The sequence below is a fragment of the Ceratotherium simum genome, chromosome 9 (assembly GCF_057802395.1).
Source record: "Ceratotherium simum simum isolate JZ-2026a chromosome 9, ASM5780239v1, whole genome shotgun sequence".
Taxonomy (NCBI): Eukaryota; Metazoa; Chordata; class Mammalia; order Perissodactyla; family Rhinocerotidae; genus Ceratotherium; species Ceratotherium simum.
Window position 1 is genome coordinate 21,369,903 of NC_141908.1, and position 26,076 is coordinate 21,395,978.

The following is a 26,076-nucleotide window of genomic DNA, read 5'->3' on the forward strand; positions in this document are numbered from 1 at the left end:
CCGCCAGCAGTGGAGAGTGCACACTTAACCGCTAAGCCACGGGGCTGGCCCCCTTTTTTCTGTTTCTTTTGGTCTCTGTCTCTCATGTTAGGGGGGCTCCCCAACTACCTGATGAGTCTTGGTTGTCCATCCAATCAAATAAGGAAGCACTCAAAAGTGGTTCAGAGCCCCTTTGTGTATGTAAGAGAAGAGTTTGTTGAGTGGGTAGCTCATGGTCATAATTGGATGTGGACTCAGCTGTTTGCTGGGAGAGTCTCAGATTTCTCAGATTCCCTGTTTCCCCAGGGAGGAATCCTCTAGTACCCTATCTGGAGGTGGAGGTGGGTGGTATGAGTTACAGTAAATAGCTGTAAATAGTAAACTTTGTTGTTGTTACATGTAATACATTTAGATCCTTGCCTCGAAAATAGTAAGTTTTCAATAATTATTAGTTATCATTATAATATATGAAATGGGATAATAATAGTATCTGTTATAGGAGTTGTGAGGATTCAGAGTTAATTCATGTAAATCACATAGCAGTGCCTGAATAATAATAATTGCTAATGTATGTTGAGTGCTTGTCATGTGCAGACACATTTCTAAGAGATTTACATGAATTAAACCATTTAATCCTCACAACTCCTCCATGACTTACACCTATTACAATCCTATAAGGTAGGTGGTATTATTATCCTATTTCATAGTGTAATAAAGATGCAGAGAAGTTAAATTACTTGCTCACGGTAACATATAAGTAAGCTGAGATTTCAATTTGGGTCCCCTGCTCTATAGCCTCATTTGTGCTACCCACAGATATAAGCATTTTAAAGAATTAACCAAGAGCATAGATAAGGATGAGTGTATTAAGATGCATGAATTGGAAGATAAGTAGAACCAAGGAAGGCAACTCATTCATAGGTGTCCTTGACTCTATCTTGTCCAGTTTCCTTAAGAACCTTGCTTCAACCTCTGTCTTCACCGTATTAGTCTATAGAAGCTCTCACTTCAGCCAAAAAACAGGCTCACTGACCACCCTAAAGCGCAAACAAACACCATTCTTTCAGTTCATCTTCCCCCTCTAGCCATCATTCCTTTCCCTTCTCACTCTTTCATCCTATTTCAATGATCTCTAGATCGTCTTCCTCTTTATCAAGTCACCTTTAATCCTATTGCCATCTGACTTCTGCTCTCAACCTTGTTTTAAAACAGCTATTATAAAAAAAAATTCATATTGCCAAATTTGATGGAGATTTTTCCTGTTTTATTTTTTAGTAGTACACTCTGCCACCTTTGACATTACTGATGGCTTTCTCCTTCTGATATTGTCCTGTCATCTAATTGTCCTATCATCTCTCTGAGTTTTACTGTTTTCCTCTCCTCTGTGTATTCCCCATAATCCAGTGACTTTTAAAAGTTGGCATTACACCATCATTCTACTGCTCTTCTAACAATTTGCAATATCCTTGGGTGAGGGAATCTATTTTCCTAGTTTTGACCATTAACTTGATGAAAATAATTCTCCAGAATACATCATTGATCCTGATCTCTCTCCACCCAGCTTAAATCTTGCCTATCCAAATGTCAGTTGAATTCAGATTTCTCAAAAACAAAAAACAGAAAAAAGAAAAAAAAACCCTGACACAACATAAACTTGCCATCAAACTGTATTCTCCAGCTTCCTTTTGGGCACCACGCTTCATCAAGTCATCCAAGCTGGAAAACAGTCATTGTACACTCCTTTTTTCTGACCCCTTTACATCATCTAAAGCAAGTCCTACTGTTGCTTCCCAGTCCATCAGTTCCACTCTATTTCTAGTACTAGAGCCAGAAAGCAGGCTTTATTATCTCACATTTCAAGTTGAGAGCTAAGTAGTGTCTTATTCATTTTTATATCCTCAATTCCTAGGATAGGCACAAAATAAATGTTCAATAAACATTTGTTTATTGAAAGGAAGTTAGCAAGAAGGAAGGATGGAAGGCAGATATCATGGAGATAGTGTGAATCACCTTAGCTCTTCCCCCATCTACAATGAATGTCTGATTATATCACCAGACTCAAAGGCCTAATTTTTCTCTTTTTTCATATTTAATATTTTCTTTTATTTTTAATTGAGATAACATTAGTTTATAACATTATGTAAATTTCAGGTGTATATCATTATATTTCGATTTCTGTATAGACTACATCATGCTCACCACCCAAAGACTAATTAGCATCCATCACCATACACATGTGTGCAGTCACCCCTTCCCCACCCCCTTCCCCTCCGGTAACCACCAGTCTAATCTCTGTATCCATGTGTTTGTTTGTTCTTGTTATTGTTTATATCTTCCACTTATAAGTGAAATCATACGGTATTTGACTTTCTCCATCTGACTTATTTCTCTTAGCCTACTACTTTTTCTATTCTTGTTCTCCAAACAATCTCTAAACAAATGGATTTTCCTACCTCTGAGATGTTTATAGTGCTGTTTGTAAAAGTCTCCCAGTTCAAGACTGTTAATGAACAGAACCTATATGTCTACAGGTTTCTAAAGGCAACAATATAACCACTGAAATGATTGGGACCTTTCACGTTGGCCTAGTTTTTGTTCACTGTAATTTCAGTCTGTTCTCTTCAACTAAGCCTGATAATGAAATTTTACAAAGCACTCAGCACATTTTTCTTAAACTACATAAATTTTTTTTTCAGGATTGGAGACACAAAATCAGAAATTAAGATTCTAAGCGTTGGCGGAGGTGCAGGTATGAATAACACATTTTTAAAATTTGTATTTCACTCCAAACATCATGCTGTTTGATGGCAATATTGTTCATTCTTTAGGAAAGCTATTTTTCTTTGCTTTTGGAAAAGATAACTTATTAAAACTAGTAAGAGCAATACCACTTCAACTAAGATTAATGCTCCCATAGATTTATAGGGTTTAGGACATAAGCTATCATTACTATCTATAATGTGGATAAGATGTGGATTTCTTTTTTATAAATGGAGAAACTTATAGGATATGTTTGGATAACTTTTATCCAAAATGATTTAACTGTTCACAGAAGAGGAAAATTTCATAAGGATATTGCATATTCCTTAAGCTTGCTCCACTTAAAGTGTGGTCCATGGACTGGTTGCTGGTGTGCAAACTGTTACTGGTCCACCAGGAGATAAGAAGCATGCCCTGGACTGTAAATCAATACACAGCTCCCTTCATTGAGAAAGTATTGCTATGAGGAAAATACGCTTAGTGACATACACTCTTGTGACCCCACTCTTTGAGTTGCATTGGCCTAAACCATCCCCTTCCTCTAATTCAGTTCCAATACTGCCCTCTAAGCATTCAGCACACTCCCCAACCCCCTTTTATAAGCATTTCATGGCCTCACTACTCTTAGAGCCAGTGCTTTTATCCCGGGGAAAATGAGAAGTCTGGAAAGGCAGACTGATGTGGGTGTAGTTTCTGCCTCTGCCACTAATGAACTGTGTGACCTTGGCTGCAACATAAGCTTCAGTTTGCTCATCAGTAAACTGGGAACAATGAATTCTGTCTCATAGGGCTGTAGTGAGAATTATGTGGACAACCTTTATAAAGTGCTTAGCACATTGTTACTGCTCCTATAAGGTGCAAGCTGGTCCCTTCTGCAAAAATGAAACAAAAAATTTCATGTCCAGACTTTGCCTCATATCAAACTTCTGAGTAGTGTTTGCTTTATTTTTAAGTTGCTAGTCATTTGGAGGTCTGAGTTAATATATTAATATATAAAATATGGTCATATATATTATGTATGTATATATTTATATGTATATTTATTTATTGTTTTCTTTTGAAACAATCACTGAGTGATGGCTTAGTATTGGTTACCACTTGGTGACAAGTGGACACTCCATTACCACTTGTTACATAGTGCCAAGTGGTAACTTCTTGAGTCTCTTAAGTGTTCTAGTGCCACATGAATGAGTGAATTGTGGCCCATGCTGAAAAAAGATAACCAAGAGCCCTCTAATAGAATGGGATGGCTAGTTTTTGCTGTTATTATTTGTTCATTTTTTTATAAAATACACTGTGATATAATGTAATAAGGACTAACCCTTAAAATCATTTTACTTTATTATCATCTTTCACCAAGAACTTAGAAACCAATAAGAACAAATAATAAAGGATATCGCATGAAGGATCTTATAGAGAGTGTTTAAGCTAAAATACTCTATTATTACTTACTGATATTTTAAGTTCTAAGGACTACAAGAGTGATGAATTGTACAAAGAGTGTCCTATTAATTCAGTTAACCAAGACAGTCATTTCCAGTGTGTTTTGCATGAGTTTCAGGCAAGCAACAGGCAATGAGACTCCCATTTGATAGTGTCACTTGTGCTTGGACAAGAAGCGAAGCCCTACAAGGAAAAGTAATTAAAAACAATCCTTATCATGGCCTAGTTAATTGACCTTTTAATATAAAGTTAATTGAATTTCTAATGTAAATTTATCCAGATGCTTATAAACTATCTAGAGAAAGGCACATGTGGCCCACACATTGATTCCTTACATAAAGGTGCACGTAGGAGCTAATACAGAGAACTTATCAAAACACAGGAAGCAACACTTGGAATTCTTCTGAATGAGCCCTAACATTGTATTAATAACAGGCTCTGCCTTGGGGTGAATATGGGTGCCCTTTAAGGTCACTCTTCATAAGAAATTGATCAGAAATATAAGAACTCCAAGAGAAATTCAAGCTATAGATATTTCGCTTTCACCGCTCAAGTAAGCTATGTAAAATCAAGAGCAATACATTTAAAATCCCTAGGTCTGGATTTCCCTGGCATGAAAGAGCAGTGTTTTGGGAGAGAGGGCATCACACTCAGTTAGTTTGAGTGCTCATATACCAACTGGGAGATGCTTACCTGATAACCTCTCATTGCCTAACACTGCACAGAAGAACAATATATTACCATACAGTGAGGAACTTCCTCTCCTTACCTTAGAGCAATGGTCTCCCCATATGGTCCACAATCTACAGTGTGCCTGAGACTTTTTTGCATTATCCTGTGGCTTGAGTATCCTTCTAAATCAGTCACTGAATTCCAGTCGCTGGCAAACAAGGCCACTGGCCCTGTCTGGTACCTCGTGCGCAGCTTCCATCATGCATCTTACAGGGCTCTACTTCAGCCTTAGCTTACAGGCCTCTCTGGTTTCACTTCCCAGATGTTCTCTTCTTTCTTGGTTGCCCAGACACTTACACAACAGATTCTGCACATCTTTGGTGCAAATATTCTCTCTGCATTCATAATGGTGCTACCACTTCTCCCCACCACAATGGGAAAACATACCAAAAGCAAACAAACTAAAAACCTCGCTAAATGAAATTGTTGCTTTTTTATCACTTAATGCTCATGTTCTTTGAGGGCCTATTTGATTTTTCTTTTCAGAAACATGAGCAGGGGGTGGATATGCGTCCTTTCTGTCTTCTGTCTTTTTTCTATAGAGGTTGGTGTTTGTGTGGAGAGAGGTTCCACAGTTTAAGAGAGAATGTAAGGTTTTGGAGAAAGGTGTTTGGCAATTCAGTTTGGAAGCCAAGCAAGTGTTAGGGCTCTGAGCAGTTCAAAAGAAAGGAAATTGATGGCAAACTTTTTTATGTTGTCTTTAAGCATTCTGCCACATCAATAAAATATAATTGGTAAGCAGCACTGTTACCCACAGATTATATGTTTAATGTTAGGAAAATGTATGAAATAAATGTTATGTGAACCCCAAAAATGAAAGAGAGGAAATCAGGAGAAAAACAAATCATGAATGGAAATATAGACCACATAGCTTTTACAGAGCCCAAACTGGGAAGTGTAAAGTCGTGTGTGTATGTGTATGAGTTTGTATGCTTTAAGGAAACACAATGAGCAGCCAAGATTGCTTTATTCAAGGTATTCATATCATGTTCATTTCAGCAATTATTTTTAGATATTGAGAGCAATTGCATTTGTATTCTAAATCTCATAGAATATGCTTTTTTGTCCATCTTCAACAATGATACTCCTAAAATTAAACCACCCAATGGAGCTTCATTATTATTCAACTTTTAATGAGTGTTGTCTTTATGCTAGATGGTACATGGAGAAAAAGAAACCCATATTCTTTTTGGTAAGGGAGAATGCTATTAATTTACAGTGCATACACTGATGCCTGGAAAAACATTCCAGAAGGCAGTAACGGGCAATGTGTTCTCCTTGCTCTGGGCTTTGCTTAAAGGAGAATCATTTTATCTGCTGCATCGTTCTTATGTTCAAATGCCAGAAAGTTTTATAAGGGTTAGACAGGACTATAACTCAAATAATCTCATCTTATCCAGCATCCTACTATTTTTATTAACCTATTGTGTACCAACTCAATTGCCATACCATATGTAATATAATAGTGTATATGTTTATAGATAATTTTTTAATCCACTGCAGCAACTCACATATGAAATACAGGTGGTATGAACCCTCTTATAACTTTTTTTGCTAATAATTTTGCTGGCATTTGTTGAGAACCGTTAGATTGTTTTCTTGTTCTGTAACATACAGACACCAGCATTCTGACAGAGACTAAAAAGCAGACAAGAGTTTAGAGATTATCAACACCCTCATTTTACAAGTAAGAAACTTGAGAACCATAAAGGCAGAACAAAACCTAGGTCTCTTGACTTTAGTCAGTACAACAAATTGTACTAAGCAAATATAAAAGTTAATTATTGACCTGGCAAAAGAGAGATTAGGTACTTAGCAATGACCAGCTATTTGAAAATCTCATTTTATCAGATTATTAATCTTATCTTCTTTCATAAATGACATGTTAAGGTGACACTGAAGTTTAATTTTCTAAGCTGGTTGGATAGAAACAGAACAAACGTAATTAGGGCAAGAACTGGAAGAGCCAGTGTGTCAGGGTTAGAAGCCAGGAGGTAGTAGGAAACAAAAGTTAATGTTTTCCAATGGTCTAGAGTAAGATAAAAGTCTATATCAGCAAATTAGGAATGATTGAGGAAATATTGGGAATTGGTGGATTTTTTGCCCAGAAAAAAAGAATTTGAGTGAGTTTATAGCCTTCTTCAGATATTTTCTGTTGAACAAACTACAGAATATTTGCCCCTAAAGGGCCAATGGTTGAAAGACATTTCTTGGTTCAGTATTAGAATTTACTAATGATCAAATCTGTTCAGAAATGAAAGCACACATCTTGGGAGGTAGTGCTGTCACTCTAGGAGTGCCCGCATAGGCTGGAAAAATATTTTTCATACATGCTATGGAGGGACTCAGGCACTGATTTCTTGGGTGTTTGGGCCATTGAAAGTGCTTTCAGTCCAGAAAATCTATGGTTTTATGAGTAACCTTCTAGAAAGAAGTAGGCATTTCTCCAGAGTGGTGTGGCTAACACCATGTTCACTATATTGAGGAAGTGAATTTAAATGGGACTTCTAGATATACAGACAATTTTTAATCTGTATTCTAATTGCCTATAACTTGAAATGAGTAAGAACTATTTTACTCATGTGCAGCATGCTAGCAGTTACTTCATTATTAGAAGAATATGGACTCTAGTGATTCACTAATCTATAGGATTTAGGACCGTCTACTTCAGGTAACCATAGTTTGGGGCCTCAGGTATAAAGTACTGTTAAAGGCATTCATAACTATATTATTAAAAAAATAAACTATTCTCCATATATAATTTCATCAAAATAGTTTACCCCATTGTACTGTACTTAAAACTTTCAGTGAACATGGAAGTATTTTTAAAGACAAATACATTACTGATTTGAGAGAACTAACACAATGCTACAACATTGGAGCCATTGTCATTAAAACCAGAGTAAACAAGATTGTTTTAGCTAATTCAATAAGGCTTGAAAGAAGAAAACAGGAGATAATGAGCGGAGTGAAGACAACACTACCATTATTTGCAGATTAAATGACTGTATACTTAGAAAAGCAAATAAACTCAGTTGTACAGCTTTAGAATTAATAAGAATGCAGTAATGGCCTGATACAAGTAAAATAGGTAAAAAGCAATATGGTAGATCCACATTCTTTTTTTGGTTAACATTGAGTGTTTTTCATTCACAGTTTTGATTATTTACAATGTACTTGAAAGTCCTTGGCATGTGGTTATCTGTAATTTTGCTGAAAGATGAATTTGTATCTTGCTAGTTCTTGTGCTAGTTTGGGATGCAGTCTCTTAATTAGTGAATAGGCTTCCACTTGACATACACTATTGAATAAAACTTTGTGATTTAATATACACACGCATGCAACCCTGATGTAGGGGGTCTGCCGTCATCATTTTCTAAATGGTGAACCTAGTAATATATACCACAAGGGGTTTGGGTGTTATAAAGATTGGGGTCAATGCCCAGAGTCTTCTGTTGTGTTTTCTCTGTTAACAATAACAAATTGTTAGAAATGATGAAAAAATATTTGATTAGTTAGTTAATAATATATTTAACACAAAATATAAGAAAAGTTCAAATTTTTACTGAGAACAGTTCAAGAAGATTTAAAATGCCAGTAGGCAATAATGATGAGGTTATAGTAATATGGAAGCTTTCACTTACAAAAGGTAAGGGTGTGAAATGAAACAAAATTTTCCTGAAAGTAATGTGGCATTAGGTATGAAGAACAGTTCTGATATTCATCCAATACACTAAAGCCTGGTCATGCTGGTTGTAAAAATACTGACATGCTCGGTCAATAGCCACTCTCCTGCTGTCTCACCACAGCCCCAGCTGCTGCTTCACCCCCTCTCCCTGAACTCCTGGACATCTCTGTCCCCCACCCTGAGCCCTGCCCCACCTCCAAGAGCTCCAGCAGCTGGATTGGTCTTGCCCCTCAGGGGGCCTCTAAGGATGTGCTATAGTTCTTCAGCCTGCGTCTTTTCTCAGCACCCGCACCCTTGTCCTTAGGCCTGGTTTTTTTGTGTGTTGTTTTGTTTTTTGTTTTTAGATCAAGGGTTTCATTCTAACCGTTAAATCTGGTTCTTGGAATAACCTGAAAAAATTAAGATTTTGCACAAAAATACATGATTTGTTGTCAGGATCTTCTTAATAGCAAAAAATTTAAAATGAACTATATATAAAAATATATTTCCACATATAAATACATATTCATACATATTTCCACATATAAATGTATACATTGAGATAAAGAATATATTTTATTTACATTATATTTATAATATATAATTATCTCCATTTTAAAGAATTAGTGTTGCCACTACAAATAACACATTCAAACAAATTTTGATATATTCATGGTTTAACTCTCAAGTGAGAAAATCAAAATAATCTATATACATAATGATCTCACCTGGGTAGACTAAAGAAAATTATTTGCTTCAAAGAATAAAAAGAAGAGCTTAGGAGGAAATAAACCAAAATGTTACTTTCGTTTTCTCTAGTAGTGAGATATTTATTTTCTACTTTATACTTTTGTCTGTTTCAAGTTTTCTACAGTATTTATCTTATAGCTAGGGACAGGAAAAACACACCCAGTTAAAACTATAATTTTATAGTTAATGAGAGACAATGGTAGAGAGTAGACTCAGTGCCTTCTGACGGCTCCTCCAGCTGTTTGGCCAACACCCAAAGCACTGTTCCCACACACATTTTCATGATAATTCTCCTTTGGCCATTTTTGACTCACTGGTAATAATATTTATACCTGTACAGATACTTTAATAACAATCTCACCTGTGTTGTAGCTTAGCAGAGCTTTTCTTCAGAGCCCATAGATTCTCACATGCCTACTCCGGGTACACGTTAGCCATGATGCTGAGGGTGAAGGTGATGTTGATTAAGAGGATGGTGCTTGTCTGCTGTCTCTTCCTTGAGGTAATTGATGTTTTCTGTTGATGATGTCTTGCTTCTTATTCCACAAGGACACCAGGTTCTCAGACACTACTCACACTAAAGTATGAATGACTGATAATTTTCCCCAGCAACATTTGTGTTTTAACCACTATTAATGCGGCAGGTAAATGGCGTGAAGCCCAGATGAGAGTCGTGAAGGTTATTTGAGAGCACGCACATCAGAGCACGAGAGCACACGAGTGAGCGTGTGCACACTGATATTGATACACTCACACCAACCACATGATTATCTTGGACTATCCTTGCCAGTTCAAGCAGTTTCATCTTATGAATCCTGTCTTTGGGCATGAAGAGGGTAGGAGAAAGCACTTCATTAAGGGTAACTCAATATAAGTTTTAACCATTACAATATTGTATGTGTAGAATTTACCTATCTTTCTATGAATGTGCTGAAGTAACAGTCAAGTATGTATTTGTTTAAGATTTATAAATTAAAAGTTAAATTAATTAAATTAAAAGTTAAAATTAGTTAAGTTAAAAATTAAAAGTTAAAATTAAATTAAGGCAAAATTCAGTGTTTTCTGAGTTGTCTATCAAATATCTCTACACTTCAGTGTTCAGCACCCTTTGGGGCATTTTCCCTAAGTTTGTATTGCATAGAACATTTTGGTAGCATGGCTTTTCTTAGGTCTCCTGCAGTTGCAAAGCACTCAGGTCGTATTGTTCCTGGGCCAACAGCCAGAAGACACACGAAAGCAAATGGCAATGCCCTTTTGACTCAGAATTTATATTTATAATCCCCTTCCTAAGACCCGACAGCTTTTTTAATATTCTACTCTCATCTTTCCATACTGACAGAACTGCCTCAATACTGAGGTACCCAGGAAAAAAAGACAGACAAAGAGAAGAGAAGTGATCTTGTCAAGAATCTTCTATCTTTCTCACTGCAGCTCAAAATCATATCGTTCGTGCTCTGGTTGCAAACCATAGCTGAAATTATTTTTCATCACTAAGCACAGAGTTATCGGGGCAATTTTTCTACCTAGAAACATTTTTTTTGTGCCCAATATTCTAGTAGAGGCAACAGGAAAGATAATAATCTTAATGCAACATGTAATAGAATAAAATTTTTCCTGCTGATAATCTAAAGAATTCACATATATTTTGACATGAGAAATGAAGCAAGAACAGATGGAAATCAAATGGCAGGAGATATCGCCACAGTCTTTAATCCTCCATTTTCTTGACCTGCAGTTTTTCTCATTTGAGGAAGCCCCAGGGTTCTCAAGCTGGGAATTGTGTTTCATTTGATGTCAGAAGGACAAACCATCACGAATACATGAGGAATGCTTTTCCAAGTCGTCATTTTATTATGGAGCTGCTCATTTAGGAAGGGAAATCTTCATTTCCCTCATTCCCAGTCTCCTTCAAACTTCCCTTAAATGTCTCCTCTTCCATGAAGTGAACTTGACCACCCAATTGAAAATCGAAAAGCCCCCCTCAGTGGCTTCCCCTCCTTCTTTTTTGCCTTGGTTTTCTCCAGGAACTTATTTCCATCCGTAAAGGTGGGATATTTTTGTCTGTTTTATTCATTGCTGTGTTTCCAGTGATTAGAACCTGGCATTTAGTAGGTGTTCAGAACTATTTGTTGAATTAATTTATAATAGCTTCAATTTATTGAATAATTATTATATATCATGAACTTCAGTAAATTATCTCCATATAATGCCTCTAACCTTTACAATGACCCTGTAGCATATACCATATTATCCTTAATTTATAGATATGCAATTTAAAGGGCAGAGATATTAACAAATTTCCATAAGATAATTCTGGTGAATACTAAATTTGAGTTCAGTTTTGTCTCTCTATAGCCTCTAACTTTTCCTTTTTATATTTTTTCCATTTTTAATCAAATGACCTTAAGATTTCAAGCAAAAATGCAACATTCCTCTGCTATCTCATTAAATATATTCTTGAAGTTCAGGGAGTGGAGAAAAGTTGTCCAAAAGATGAGATCCCTCCCTTTTCTTTGTTTTTGAACTTTTTATAAATTCCACTGTCAGAGGTTTCAATTATATGTCCCTCTTTAAATATAGGCATGATGTGTTTAAAATATGGCTTGTATGAAAGCAAGGATACTATAACCACAAAAACATCTGACTGTAAAATTAAGTAAAACACTCAACATAGCCCAGAAAGGAGACATGAGAAGTCATTCTATAGTTGTGGCTGATTTGAGGGACAAGCTGGTAAAAAGGAAAGCGATTTGCAAGGAAGGAGATTTTTTAAATTTAATTTTCATTTAACTTTGCAAATCAAAGTCAGTATATCTTGTTTGATAGAAAATAACACAGGAGTGAACAAAGTAGAAAAAAACTCACAATCCAGCCTAATAGAAAACAATTTTTAGTTAAAATAAAATTTATTAACTTTTGAAGTAATTTATGGCCAGATAACTTCCAAAAATTCACTGATCAACATTTTCCAATAAAAGTTGTTTTCTCCTTTAAACCACCTATGTACTATATGTTATGAAAGAGGAATCACAGACAAACTAAGCTTTGTTGAAGGCCTGTTATTTTGCAGGCACGTTACTAGGCACATCATATATGTTATCACATTTTATTCTCATAACAAGTTTATGGGGCTTCATTTAAAAATGAAGATGCTGAAATTTAGATATTTTGAAGCTCAGATGGTTTAAAATATATATCATAAGGTAATAGATGGTGGAGCTAAGATCTAAGCCCAGGTCTAGTTTTCCCTAAAGCCCACAGACTTTCCCTCATATCATGAAACCTCAACCATAAATATCATGCCCAATTGCTTATAATTACAGAAAGCTTGAAAGTCTAAAGTAAGCGGCCCAAAACCTGGAAGAGAGCTAACAGAAGGATACATAGACTAGCACAAGGGTTATCTCCCCCACAAAGTGTTCTCTGCTCTCTGTCCTGGGCTCACTCTCTCTCCTTCTTTCACTATAGCCAATAACTCTGTACCTTCACTGTTTCTGTAAAGGATTCCATCATGATATTGTGATGATTTATCACACTAAATGTGTTACATGTCTCCCTCTACCAATCTGTACATTTTTTCTTCTCTCTATTGTATATTTTGTTTGATATATATTACTCATTTTCATGCTTTTTTCACTACTATACTCTGAAGATTCACCTATATTGCTAGGTATACATCTAATCTATGGATTCTGGCTGGTACAGAATACAGAGTGCTGTGCATCCACCACAATTTTTGTGTCCTATGGTTTGTCTCCAACCCCCTTTCATCACAAGTAAAGCTGTAGTGAATTTCACGGTACAAAATCTCCTATAAAGCTGTGTGAGAATTTTTCTGGATTATTGATCTTTCCAAATCCAGACCTCCTGGGTCATGGATATATTTCATTTGAATTAAGTAACACCAAATTATTCTCCATAATGGCTACACAGCCTACATTCTGACCAGTCTCGAGGAAATTTTCTGTATCTGAATATCGGTGGCAGCACTTGGCATTCTCCAGCTTTCTGACTTTTTGCTAGTCCAATAAGCAGAAAGTGATATCTTATTGCCATTTTAATTTTCATTTCTCTGAGTATTAATGTTTGAGCAATTTTTAATGCTCCTATTAACTTTTTAAAAATATATCTCTATAAACCCAATGCTTTGAACATTTCCTGGCATATAACAGATCCTTAGTAAATGCATGATTGAAAGAAAAGCATTATAGCATGCAAAATTCTCAAACTAGTCTCTGACCTAATCAATTAATTTTTGATGCTGTCTTTATATTATCCCCGAATCTGAACAACAAGTAACTATTGCAACTAAGTTTTTGAGCAAAATAACTATATTAACCAGTTGTCTGATTTTATGATTAAAGATTGTTTATAAGTTTGATGTAGAAAAATTAAAATAAAGAAATCTACAAAAATTAATTTAAGAAAATAAGTTATTGGTACAGCCACTATGGAAAACAGTATGGAGGTTCCTCAAAAAATTAAAAATAAAACTACCACATGATCCAACAATCCCACTTCTGGGTATTTATCTGGAGGAAATGAAATCACTATCTCAAAGAGATATCTGCACCCTCGTGTTCATTGCAGCATGATTTACAATAGCCAAGACATGGAAACAACCTAAGTGTCTGTGAATGGGTGAGTGGATAAAAATGCACAGACACATACCCATACACACACAGAATATTATTCAGACATAAAAAAGAAGGAAATCCTGACATTTGCCACTAGATGGATGAACCTTGAGGGTAAGTGCAATAAGTCAGTCAGAGAAATAGAAATACTATATGACCTCACTTCTTTGCGGAATCTAAAAAAGCCAAACTCACAGATACAGTAGATTGGTGATTACCAGGGGGTGAGGGTTTGGGGAAAGGAGGAGATGTTGGTCAAAGAGTACAAACTCCCAGTTATTAGATGAATAAGTTCTTGGGATCTATTGTATAATATAGTGACCATAGTTAATAATACTATATTGTATATTTGAAAGTTGCTGAGAAAGTAGATCTTAAATGTTCTCACCACCACCACCACAACAAAAAAATGGTAATTATGTGAGGTAATGGATATGTTAACTAACTTTATTGTGGTAATCATTTCACAATATATATGTGTATAAAATCATCACATTGTATACCTTAAACTTACATAATGTTATATGTCAGTTAGATCTCAATCAAACTTGAAAAAAAATGTTACACTATGGTATAAAGAGTGAATGTGAGTTATATTTTCCCATTTTATAGATGAGGAAATGAAGTCAGGAGATGTTTAAGTATCCTATTCAAGTTATTTGGAAATCTGGTAGTCCTATAAGGAAAAATGAAAAGAACTGGGCCATTTGGATAGGGCTGGTGTGAGTTAATTATAATCATTATGAGATTAATAAAAGATTTGATAGCCCAACAATCATGCCATGAGGTTCTATTTTCTGTCTCTGAATAGTAGCAAACAAGGGTTACCATTTTAAAATAACAACCAGAACAGTTTAAGATAGAAGACACCTAACATGTAAGACTCTCAGTTTCTCACTGTCTGCCTAAAATGTACACAAAATGGGTGTGTGCCAGAGCGACCCAAAAACCAGGGAGGAAGAATTTATGAAACCCCTCAAACTCCGTCCCTTAACTGTCTTGGGATCTCGGGGGGCAGACACATATGTCCATCAATAATGCAAGTGGAAATGTATGTTCATCCTAAAGACATGGCCTCCAAATAGGTTTTCACACAGTGTGCTGGCTAAGAGCAGGGCTTGGCAGGCCTTTTGCTAGGGATTTCCTTCTGGCCCATCTTCATGTCCTGCCCTTTAAACATACTTTTGTATCACAGCAGACCACCTAGAAAACCTATTTTTCCATGTTATGCCTCCCTTCTTTACTACATACTTTTTTCTTCTAGTCATCCAAGTAGCTATTTTACCAGTAGCTGTCAGTCTGTTGGTCTGTCAGTCTGTCCATACATTTATGCACCCATCTAACCAATTATCTATCTTTTTTTAAGTTATAAAAGTTTCATTTTAGCCTCCTTTACTAGTGCATTCACCCAAAAGAGAAAATCTCCAACTCAGAAGATCATTCCTTTAAGTCACCAGATAAAGATATGTATGATCTAAGTTACGGTCACATCTTCAATGTATTAACATTTACTATAATATAGCTGTACCTTATAAAATCAAATATATATGATTTTATAAAATAAAATACATGCATCCAATATGTGAGAGAACAATTTCTGTACTATAAAGGATACTATAAAGATATTTAATTAGAAACTTAGTGGTAAAGATGGTTCTAACCTTAAAAGGTAATTATTGTGGAGAGTTTAAATGATTACAATAAGGTAAATGCCAAATTGTTGATAATGTGAGTTGTTCCATATTTGGCCATGAATGTGTCAGGATAGTCATTTGCATAAAAGATAATAGCCAGAATCAGTTCAGACTTACATCTATTTTATAGCAGAGAGGATTTTTTTTTTTTTTGGTTGGATGGTAAAGGAAAGGGTTTTGTAATTTGGAAATGAACATTTCAAAAATAATTAATTCATGGGCCAGCCCAGTGGCTTAGCGGTTAAGTGCATGCGCTCCGCTACTGGCGGCCTGGGTTTGGATCCCGGGTGCGCACCAACGCTGAGGCCGCGTCCCACATACAGCAACTAGAAGGATGTGCAACTATGACATACAACTATCTACTGGGGCTTTGGGGAAAAAAAAGGAGGAGAATTGGCAATAGATATTAGCTCAGAGCCGTTCTTCCTCAGCAAAAAGAGGAGGATTAGCACGGATGTTAGCTCAGGGCTGATCTTCCTCACACACAAAAAAAATAATAATAGTTAATTCAAATAAACTCCTGTAGAACATTTTAAATTATAGATAAGCAAAAAGAGGGGAATGAAAAATAACCTGTAATTCCACCACCCTGAGATAACCACTGATTGTAATTTGACGCATATCTTTCTAAACACTGTATATTGAAATGAAGTATTCTGTAACCCATTGATTCATGCTGACACATTTGGATTTTCCTAACTTTGCTCAAGTTCCACATATTGATCAACTGAGAAAATCAGTTGCATCATCATAAAATGCACAGATTCCACAATCATTAATTTGCTTTGGTAGTCACAAAAGTGGGAGGGGCGGGGAAGGGAAGGAGGGGTGCAGAGGGGAGGAGAGTGGAGGAGAGGGGAAGGGAAGGGAAGTATATTGGAGTAGAGTTGTTTAAGCATTATAATTTTTCCATTTGCCACAGGAAACTTTGCAGATTTTGTTTCAAAACTTTAGGGGGTAACGCATAATAAGGCTTTAGTTAACCCGAACAACCACTGGCATTTATGCATCAAAAGGCTTAGGATGTCAAAAATTAACTAGTCTACAATTGTCAGAATTATGATCAAGCAATGCCTAATGAGAGATCACATGCGAAAGGAGACAGACTATAAAATGCACATGTATTGCCTTATTCCCCTTAAATGCTATTTTCTGGAACTCAAAGTTAAGATTCCCAGAAGGCTTTGCAATGCACAATAAAAGTAGCTGCTGGCTTCCACATTTCTTTTCTTTACCCCTGAATTTGCTGAGAATTTCCGAATTATTTGACTGATTCATTTCTAGTTTACCTTCCCCCATTGTTTTGGCACATTAGTTTGGCTTGTGTGCTCTCCAAAAGCATTTATAGGGTGCTTAATGTCTGATAACTGGAACACATTCATAATGTTATGGCTCCTGCTCAGAAGGATCCAGTTGAGAAAGAACAAATGATCTTCCATTTTTTTTTGTTTGAATCTCTTTACTGCTGGCTCATGGTAGTTTAAGGTCTGATAACCCCTCACACGCTTTTCAGTGATTGATGATCAAACCTGCTCAGTTGTTCAACTAGCATTTTAGAGTCCTTGATATTTTTTAACAAGCTCACTGGAATAAAGCTTTTGCTAGTGAATAAAATAAGTGAAGTAAAGCAATAATACATCAGAGAACACAGAGGGTTTTATTTGTGTTCCCAGCTCCAGTCAATTGATGGGTAGTTCCTGTCTAAAGGATTCTGATGCTGCTTCTAGGCTCTATGGGAAAGACTACCAAGGTAATTAGTCATGTGTGGAAGAGTTGAAGACGCGTAGGAGTTGGTCAGATGAAATGAGGAGGTGAGGGGAGAGTATTCCTGGTAGAGGAGACGCCATTGGCAAAAGACAAAAAGCATGGAAGAGTATGGTGTATACGGGGGCAGGGAGGTGGAAAAGCATAGAAATGCAAGAAATTCAGTCTTCCTGGAGCCAAAGGATTCAAAATATGAAATTATGGGAGATGAGAATAAGGAAGCAGGCAGGGTGGTCTATGCTCAGTTAAGGAGCTTGGGCTTTATCCAGTTGATTAGTTACTAGAAGGTTTTAAGCAGAGAAGTGATGGGCTTAGGGTTTTAAATGGTTGTTGTAGTGATGGCTTTGAAGGAGATAAGGTTCAGCAGAGAGAGGCTGAATTTTGGGGATATTATTGCAGTATTCCAAGAGATAGATAATTTGGGCCTGAACAAGGGTGTTGCTAGTAGGGGCAGAAAAGAGAAAGTAAAGAAACACTTAGCAGGAAAGCTTGCTGATGGCCATGGAAGGAGGCTGAAGGAAGGATCAAAGCTTGGGTGACTGGATGGATAGTGAACAGTATAGGTCAAGAAAATATTTATCAAGAAAATATTTATAACTAAATGCTCAATGTTTAGATTAGACTGTAATACCATAGAACATCTGAACAACCTCTCTATTGCTCTGTTGACTCTCTTTTTGTTAGAGAAGAAGTTCATATAAATCTTTGTTGTTGTTGTTGTTGAGGAAGGTTAGCCATGAGCTAACATCTGTTGTCAATCTTCCTCTTTTTGCATTAGGAAAATTTTGTAAGTGGGTTGCCGCCACAGCATGGCTTGATGAGTGGTGTAAGTCCATGCCTGGCACGAACCCAGGCCGCTGAAGCAGAGCCTGCTGAACTTACCACTACACCACTGGGCCGGCCCAACATATAAATCATTTTTAAAAATGCATGTCTCCTATTTCTGAGGGATACTAGAAAGCAAACTAGGTAGGATATGAGACCAAGAAATAGATTGTTTTATGAAGGACATCTATCTATCTATCTACCTATCTATCTATCTACCTATCTATATCTATATCTCACAATAAGAAATAATACAGTCCATTATAAATAACAAATGTAGCCCAGAAAATGAGTGCCTTATGAGCATGGTGGCATTATTTATTGTCAAACTCAGGATACTTTTAGGAGTGAGATTTGGAGGGAGTGGGTAAAAGAATTAAAATTATTATAATTTTTTGAAATATTTATTGAACAAATTGTTATTACTGTATTGGTCAATTTACAAGATCATTCTTTTAAAAAACTATTTTCAAAAGTAAATGTGTAATAATAATATTTTGTTAAAAGTAAAAAACTTGGCGGCCCAGTGGCGCAAGCGGTTAAGTGTGCGCGCTCCGCTGCGGTGGCCCAGGGTTCGCCAGTTCGGATCCCGGCCTGCACTGACGCACAGCTTGTCGAGCCATGCTGTGGCGGCATTCCATATAAAGTAGAGGAAGATGGGCATGGATATTAGCTCAGGGCCAGTCTTCCTCAGAAAAAAAGAGGAGGATTGGCATCAGATGTTAGCTCAGGGCTGATCTTCCTCACAAAAATTAAAAGTAAAAAACTTGGGATAAGAAACAAAACCACATGGGACCCCAGCACAACGAGCATAAAGTGGAACTGTGCCTGGCAAACAAGAAGTATGGTCATCCACCTTATGAAGTCAGAAATGAATTTTTTTTTTTTTCGTGAGGAAGATCAGCCCTGAGCTAACATCTGTCGCCAATCCTCCTGTTTTGTTGAGGAAGACTGACCCTGGGCTAACATCCGTGCCCATCTTCCTCCACTTTATATGGGACGCCACCACAGTATGGCTTGAAACGCTGTGCATCAGTGCACCCGTGATCCAAACCTCAGGACGCAGCAGTGGAGCATGCGCACTTAACTACTATGCCATGGGGCTGGCCTCCAGAAATGAATTTTATATGCTAACTCTGGAGGAAACAGTTTCATCATCTCCTCTGGTTGTTCATTCATTTCTGCTAGGGATCCAGCAGTGAATGCACAGATAGTTCATGTCCACACGTAGGCTCAATAGTTCATGTCCACATGTAGGCTCACACTCTAAAAGTTGTTATGTGAACCCGTGGTTTCCATGTCTCAGTTGCAATTCTAGCATTCTGTCCTCTATCACTGCCCCAAGAGGAGGGATTGGCTGGCTTTGACTGTGGTAGAACATTCTGCTGCTTGGGGAAGTGACAAGATAGGAACATACTCTGGGGATGTGCTAAATCCATTCTGCCATCTGGGTAGATCCAAAATGTTGGTCCATCTTAGGAGAAGAGCTCATCAAGCCCCAGGAGGAAAATTATTGCATTTCAGATTACTGAGTTTCAAAATGTTGGATTTGAGGTTCTCAGAATTTAGGATTTTTTATTTAAAATATATGGCTAAGCTGATAGAGTCAAAAACAGGATTTGGTCATTGGTCCTTTGGGGCAAGCTGGAATCTCTCTATTTCTCACAGCTTCTCTTATCAGCCTTTTGCCTTAGTTATTTTTTCTCTTCTCTTCAAAAATGTTACTGTAGAGAAGAAAAAAAGAATTCTTATGTCCTTTTAGTATTTGGTATCCTCCTATTTCTTAGTATGAAGTGGTTAGAAGAACAAGTACTTTAGAGTCAGACAGATGTACCTTAAAATTACTCAAATTACCTTATCTGGTTGGGAAAAATTTCATGGAGTTTGTGATAGGATTGTGGTCAAGATCAAGTGAGATATTCCAGGTAAAGTGCCTAACACAGTATTTGACAAATAGTAGGTGGCCAATAAATGGCAGCTAGAGTTATTAAGGAAGGAATAAAATGTTTCATGTTGGTAGGGCCAGCTTTGGAGAAAACTGTCACATAGGCTCCTTCATCCTCCATTTCAGCTTCCTTCCTATTCCTCCCCCCTCCCCCCATCTCCTACTAGCAGTACTTGGGGCTCTCATTATACCATTAGACTGCCCTTTTTTCCTAGTGTAGCATCTTTTGTTCCTGATTTATCTTCCTTATCTCCTTCCCTCCAGACCTCCCAGTCTTAAGACCTATGCTTTTGTTGTCTGCCATATCTAACCTTGGAAAGGTTTTGTTATTGTCGTTCATGCCAAAACTTTCAAGACCAACATCATTTTCATATGCTAGTCTTGCCAGCAGATGGTTCCATTTTAGTGAAGGTTAACATCATAACCTAAGAGAATAAAGTGCAAAACCTGAGGTGGAGACATCAGCAATAGGAAGAGAAGAGAGATTTTTAAAGAGAGGGACTCAATGATAATAATAAAAATAATAAACAACTAATATTTATTGGGTGCCAAGTCTGTTTTGCACTTTGCTTTATATGCATTGCCTCATTTAACTCTCACAACCAATAAATTAAGTACTATTATTATTGCTATTTTTCTGATGAGGAAAATATAGCTTAGAGAGATAAAGCAAATTGCCACAGGTCATATACACCTAGTGAGTGGAGAAGACAGGTTTCGAACTCAAGTTCATCCAACTTACTTTCTCGTGCAATCACTTATAGGCTAAATTTTCCTCAAGTCAAGTATCTATGTGTTCTTCTTATCATCATTTCTTAGAGCCTAGTGCAGTGGCTGGCACATAGTAAACAATCAGTTAATATTTGGTGCATGAGTTAATGCATAAATATCTATTCTGCCATAACCTCCTCTCTCTGTCTGGGATCACCTGTTGCTTAGAGGCCCTGTATGCCAAAACTCTCAACTGCCAGTAGTTCCACATATACTGTTCTGCTTCCTGACTTCATGTCTCTGTCTTCTAGTCCTTTCTTCCTGCAATTACTCATTTCCCCAGATGGCTCTTGGCTAACTTCCACTTACCCTGTAACACAGAGCTCACGACTCCATTGAAGCTCCCTCCATTGAAGCTTTCCATCTGTCTGGCCTCTCTGCTATCCTATCCCTCACTGTCTCTTTTCCTCTTCGCATCTCAGCCAAACCCAGCCAGGGTTCTCTCCATGTCTGTCTCTTCCACTAGATCACAGTGTTTTGGAGGGCAGCTGTCTAACATATTTTATATCCTTTTTGGTACCTGACATATTGTGTACCTGACATTTTTTGTATGTTTCTGGCCTAGCCTAGTTTATAAATTCTAAGGAGCATTTTTTCATATTTTGACATATCTGAAATTGGGATACATCTTTCAGTTGATGAAATCTTAAAATTATAATTGACAGTTTTTTTCTGACTTAGTCATATGAAAAGAAGGGTTGGTTGAATCCTATAATCAATGGCATATTAGATTTAATGTAAAGAGGTTATATGAGTGAATGAATGAATGAATGAATGAATGGCAACCACAGCCCCCCTCAAATCACATTACTATTCCTTCTTACAACCTAGCTATTCCACATCACAGCATTGTGGCGGGGCAACAGTTGAGCATTATTCATTATTTATGATGGGCTTTCCAAGTAAAAGTAAGACAGATAATAAACTAGCTCAAATTATTCTTCATCACTTCATTCTGGGCAGATGTGACTGTTCCATATGCTTGTGTTCTAGGTGAAATTGATCTTCAAATTCTCTCCAAAGTGCAGGCTCAATATCCAGGGGTTCATATCAACAATGAAGTTGTTGAACCAAGTGCTGAACAAATTGCCAAGTACAAAGGTACCTGTAACCCTTGGTGCTGTATGTCACATCCTATCCCGAAAGGCATATCATCTCAGATGTGTTCCTTCAATTATTTACAACATAGTTACTGCCATATGTTCTTTGAAAGCTTATTGGGAGGATAACCTAATTAATTTGTTTTCTTGGCAGGCATGAATAAACACCTCACAATATGAACAGTGAATAATTAGACTCCTTTTTTTACTGACTTTCCATCCATTCCCTGGTCATCAACTATTATTTTTGATGTTTATTCTTAGAGACAGAGTCATTAATTCATTCAGAAATATTTAAAGGGAATCCCTGCTTATAAAGAGCTTATGTTTGATGGGTTATAGCAGGAGTAGGCAAACTTTTTCCTGAAAAAGGCCAAAAGGTAAATATTTTAGACTTAGAAGGCCACACAAACTAGGTCACAACCAAATCAGTTCTGCCATTGTAGCACAAAGGCAGCTGTAGACAATACATAAACTAATGAGCATGGGTATGTTCCAATAAACTTTTATTTATAAACACTAAAATTTGAATTTTATATCATTTTCACATATTACAAAATATTATTCTTTTGATTTTGTTCAACCATTTAAAAGTGTAATGGCATGAGATCTGAAAGAAGAGGCATGAAGTCAGGAAGTGGAATAGCATATGTTTTTAGCTTGCAGTCCACTTAAAAATAGGTGGTGGGCCAGATATGGCCCATGGGCCGTGGTTTGCTGACTCCTGGGTTACAGAATCATATCACCTGTTTTACATCAATTTCCATTGATAAAATTCACCAGTTCATTCCCAATTAATACTGAGATAATGTAACCTATGTCTGATCAGTGTTCTCACAATTATTTCTTATTGACTCTTTCATCTCTAATTTCATTTAATACTAGAAAAAAATCAGGATGAACTCTCTGGTCTTCCAGAGCTACATAAAAAAGAAAAATGTGTTTTATATCTGTTATGTATATAACATTGATTGCATTAAAATTCTAAATGGAAATGGGTTCCACATTTGCAATTAAAATTGATGGTGTGCCACCTCTTCTCTGTATTTTAGAGCTTGTAGCCAAGACATCAAACCTCAAGAACATAAAGTTTTCTTGGCATAAGGAGACATCATCTGAATATCAAAATAGAATGATGGAGAAAAAAGAACTTCAGGAGTGGGACTTTATTCATATGATTCAGGTAAGAAATATTTATTGTTATATTCTCTCAGAAAGGAGATTTTTCAGAAATATGTAAGAAGAGTGCCTAATATTCTAATTTGAAAGAGAAAAATGAAAATCTGATTTCTGATTTTAAAAGTAAGCATTATCTGTTCAATTGAGGATAAAGATGTCGATAATACTAAGATATTCTTTGTAACATTCAAAAAGCCAGTTTTCTCTACTCAAAATACCTCCAGAGTTATTGATATTTTTTGAATGTTGGCTTAATGAATTTTTGTAGGATTGAAAGTTCATAGATAGATTTGAGGACATATGTGGCATATCCTAGCACAGTTCTCCAGTGGCTTTAATTGTCCGGATCGACCAGTGTCCCAGAGTTTTATGAATCCTCTTGCTTTTGCTTTCTGTTGACCTGGCTAGTGAACATGTGACAGAAGGGGCAGATTACATGATTTCTGAGGTCAGTAAAGTTTTACTTATATCAGACAGTGATTCAGTATGAATTTATTTCCATGCTCCAGCACTGATAGTGTATTTCTTGGAAACGGGGTGATGATTCAGTAGATGGTATGGGGACATATTTCCAGAGATCACTGACATTTCTGGATAGCAGATGGGTGTATAGGCTTTGGATGTTGGCTACCACTAGAAGATGTGTATATTTTAGAAATATCACTTGATTAACAACAAGATGCTTCTTTCTTCCTATAGTCCACAAATACAGTCACCCCAAAGGATTAAACTTAAAAGAAATCAAAGGATGAAATGACTCCCAAGATTGACATATCCAGGCAATCTTATATGTCTGCCCTCTTAGCTGGCAAAACCATTTACCTATAAGGGAGTGCTTAACATTGCCTAGCAAGCCTATGGTGTTTCTTGATTAGACTTGCTTTCCCACCTCCTAGATAACTATTACATGCCTCCCTCTCTCTCCTTATACCTCCTGTAACCCCTCCCCCACCACTCATTCCCAGCTGATGACCTCACTTCATACTGTATAGCAAAACCAGAAACCGTCAGATGGAAACTCATCTTTCACCCTCCAAATTTACAAACATAGCTACACCTATACCCACCATCTCTTTCTTCCATCTTATTAAAAAAGCCTCCTTTTATCAAAAGCGAATCCCTCCACTTATGCTCTGGATCCCATTCTTTACCTGTTATAAAATGTTGCAGCTTCAGAGATCATTCTTCCATTTCCCTCAAAACTTCCATGTTTGTTTTCTCTTTCTTACAGCAACTCTGCTTCCTCTGTATTACTATTCAATTCCTCTCTCTTCCTCTCTGTCTGCTCTGCATTTTTCTGTGCTATGTCTCTATCTCTTCATTGATCTTTATAGTTCTAATACTCTCATGATGTTCTTTTAACTTAATATTCACAGTCAACTGCAGAGAATCTCAGTGTTTATGACATCAAATTTCAGAGCATCTGCTATGGCCCACATTCTCTTTTTTAGCTGGGTCATGTCATAGATGGTTAGCCATCTTATGGATTAGCTGTATCTGGGTACCTATCTATGTATGGTCCTTGTGGTGAACAGCATGGCGTGACATGATACTAAATATGGCCCCTGAGGCAGCAAAGGCCCTGTGCAGGTCCATTTCCTTTCATTCATTCATATGAGAGGGGCATAGCTTAAGTTGCTCTTGCTTTATGCAATAAATTTGGTCATAGACATCTACATAGAATATTGAATTCTTGTCCAAGAGAGGTGAAGATGAGATATAAGTAGTAAGTATTTGTAGGGGTAGATTCCAGCAATGCAAGCCCTTAGGGAAAATTTTCCACTGCCTATGTATAATTCCAAGCTCTATCTGTGTTGGGTGGAAAGACTTCTCCCTACACACCACCAAAGATGGTCCAGAGTTATGAAAAATGGGTGGGCTGACCCCTAGCATCTTGTGACCAAGCATGTAATCTCATGCTTTATCCAGTCTATTTTCCTAGAGAATCTGTCAACATTAGAGTCTGTCATATATTCTGTGATTTAAAGAAAGCATCTGTGAGCATATGGTGAAGATAGTGCAAAGGGCTTAATTTTAAAGCAACGTTCCATGAAATGGGGTCTGTTTTTATGGTGCTGGCACCATTTTCTCCCAGAAGAACTACAATTCACAACATATAGAGTAAGCATAGAATCAATGCTCCCATGTGGAGTGGAGACTAAGTGTCTCCAGCTGTAAATGACTGTGTTATTGAAGCCAGAAAGAGTAAATTTAAAACTATTTGGCTCTAGTTGAGCAAATACCGTAGTTTTCCCTTTTCCCAAATATTTTCTCACATTATTGTTCTATCTCTCCTTACAATTTCTTTAATCTTTAAATTTCTTAGTTGTTTTGTTTAGTAAAAATCCACTCAGCTTGAAAATCAGACATTCTAATGAGTATCTAGTCCAAGCAACAAAGACATTGACATAGAAAAGTGACTCATTTTTTTCCTTCATTTCTAGATGCTATATTATGTAAAAGATATTCCAGCTACTCTGAAATTCTTCCATAGTCTCTTAGCTACCAATGCTAAGATTCTCATTATTCTTGTGTCAGGTAAGTTATTTTCATTCAGCCTGAATTTTAAAACAGCAATAGTGCATGTATGCATGGATTCACATGTGTGTAGGCAGCTGGTATATTTCATCTGCATTATGAAATTCTTGACTTGGCTCCTGATCATAGTCAATTAATTAAGACAGTATTAGGAAAGTCCTTCACAACAGCTCTCAATTTAAGGAATCTAGTGGAATTAGACATCTATTTACTTATTTCTCTTGATAAAATATGTCTTTGTATATAAATTCTTTCTTATATAACTTAGAGCAAATACAATGATAGGAATTTT

General features: G+C 36.7%; 1 protein-coding gene across 2 annotated transcripts in view; it reads left to right on the forward strand.

Annotated features, from left to right (window-relative positions):
- HNMT (histamine N-methyltransferase) overlaps positions 1-26,076 on the forward strand; it is a 39,277-nt gene that overhangs the window by 3,830 nt on the left and 9,371 nt on the right. For both annotated transcript variants that reach the window (XM_004423859.3, XM_087434939.1), the window contains exons 3-6: positions 2,676-2,728; positions 21,961-22,068; positions 23,120-23,250; positions 25,691-25,784. In XM_004423859.3, coding sequence (XP_004423916.1) covers positions 2,676-2,728; positions 21,961-22,068; positions 23,120-23,250; positions 25,691-25,784 — 386 coding nt within the window. The remainder of the gene's footprint in view (positions 1-2,675; positions 2,729-21,960; positions 22,069-23,119; positions 23,251-25,690; positions 25,785-26,076) is intronic.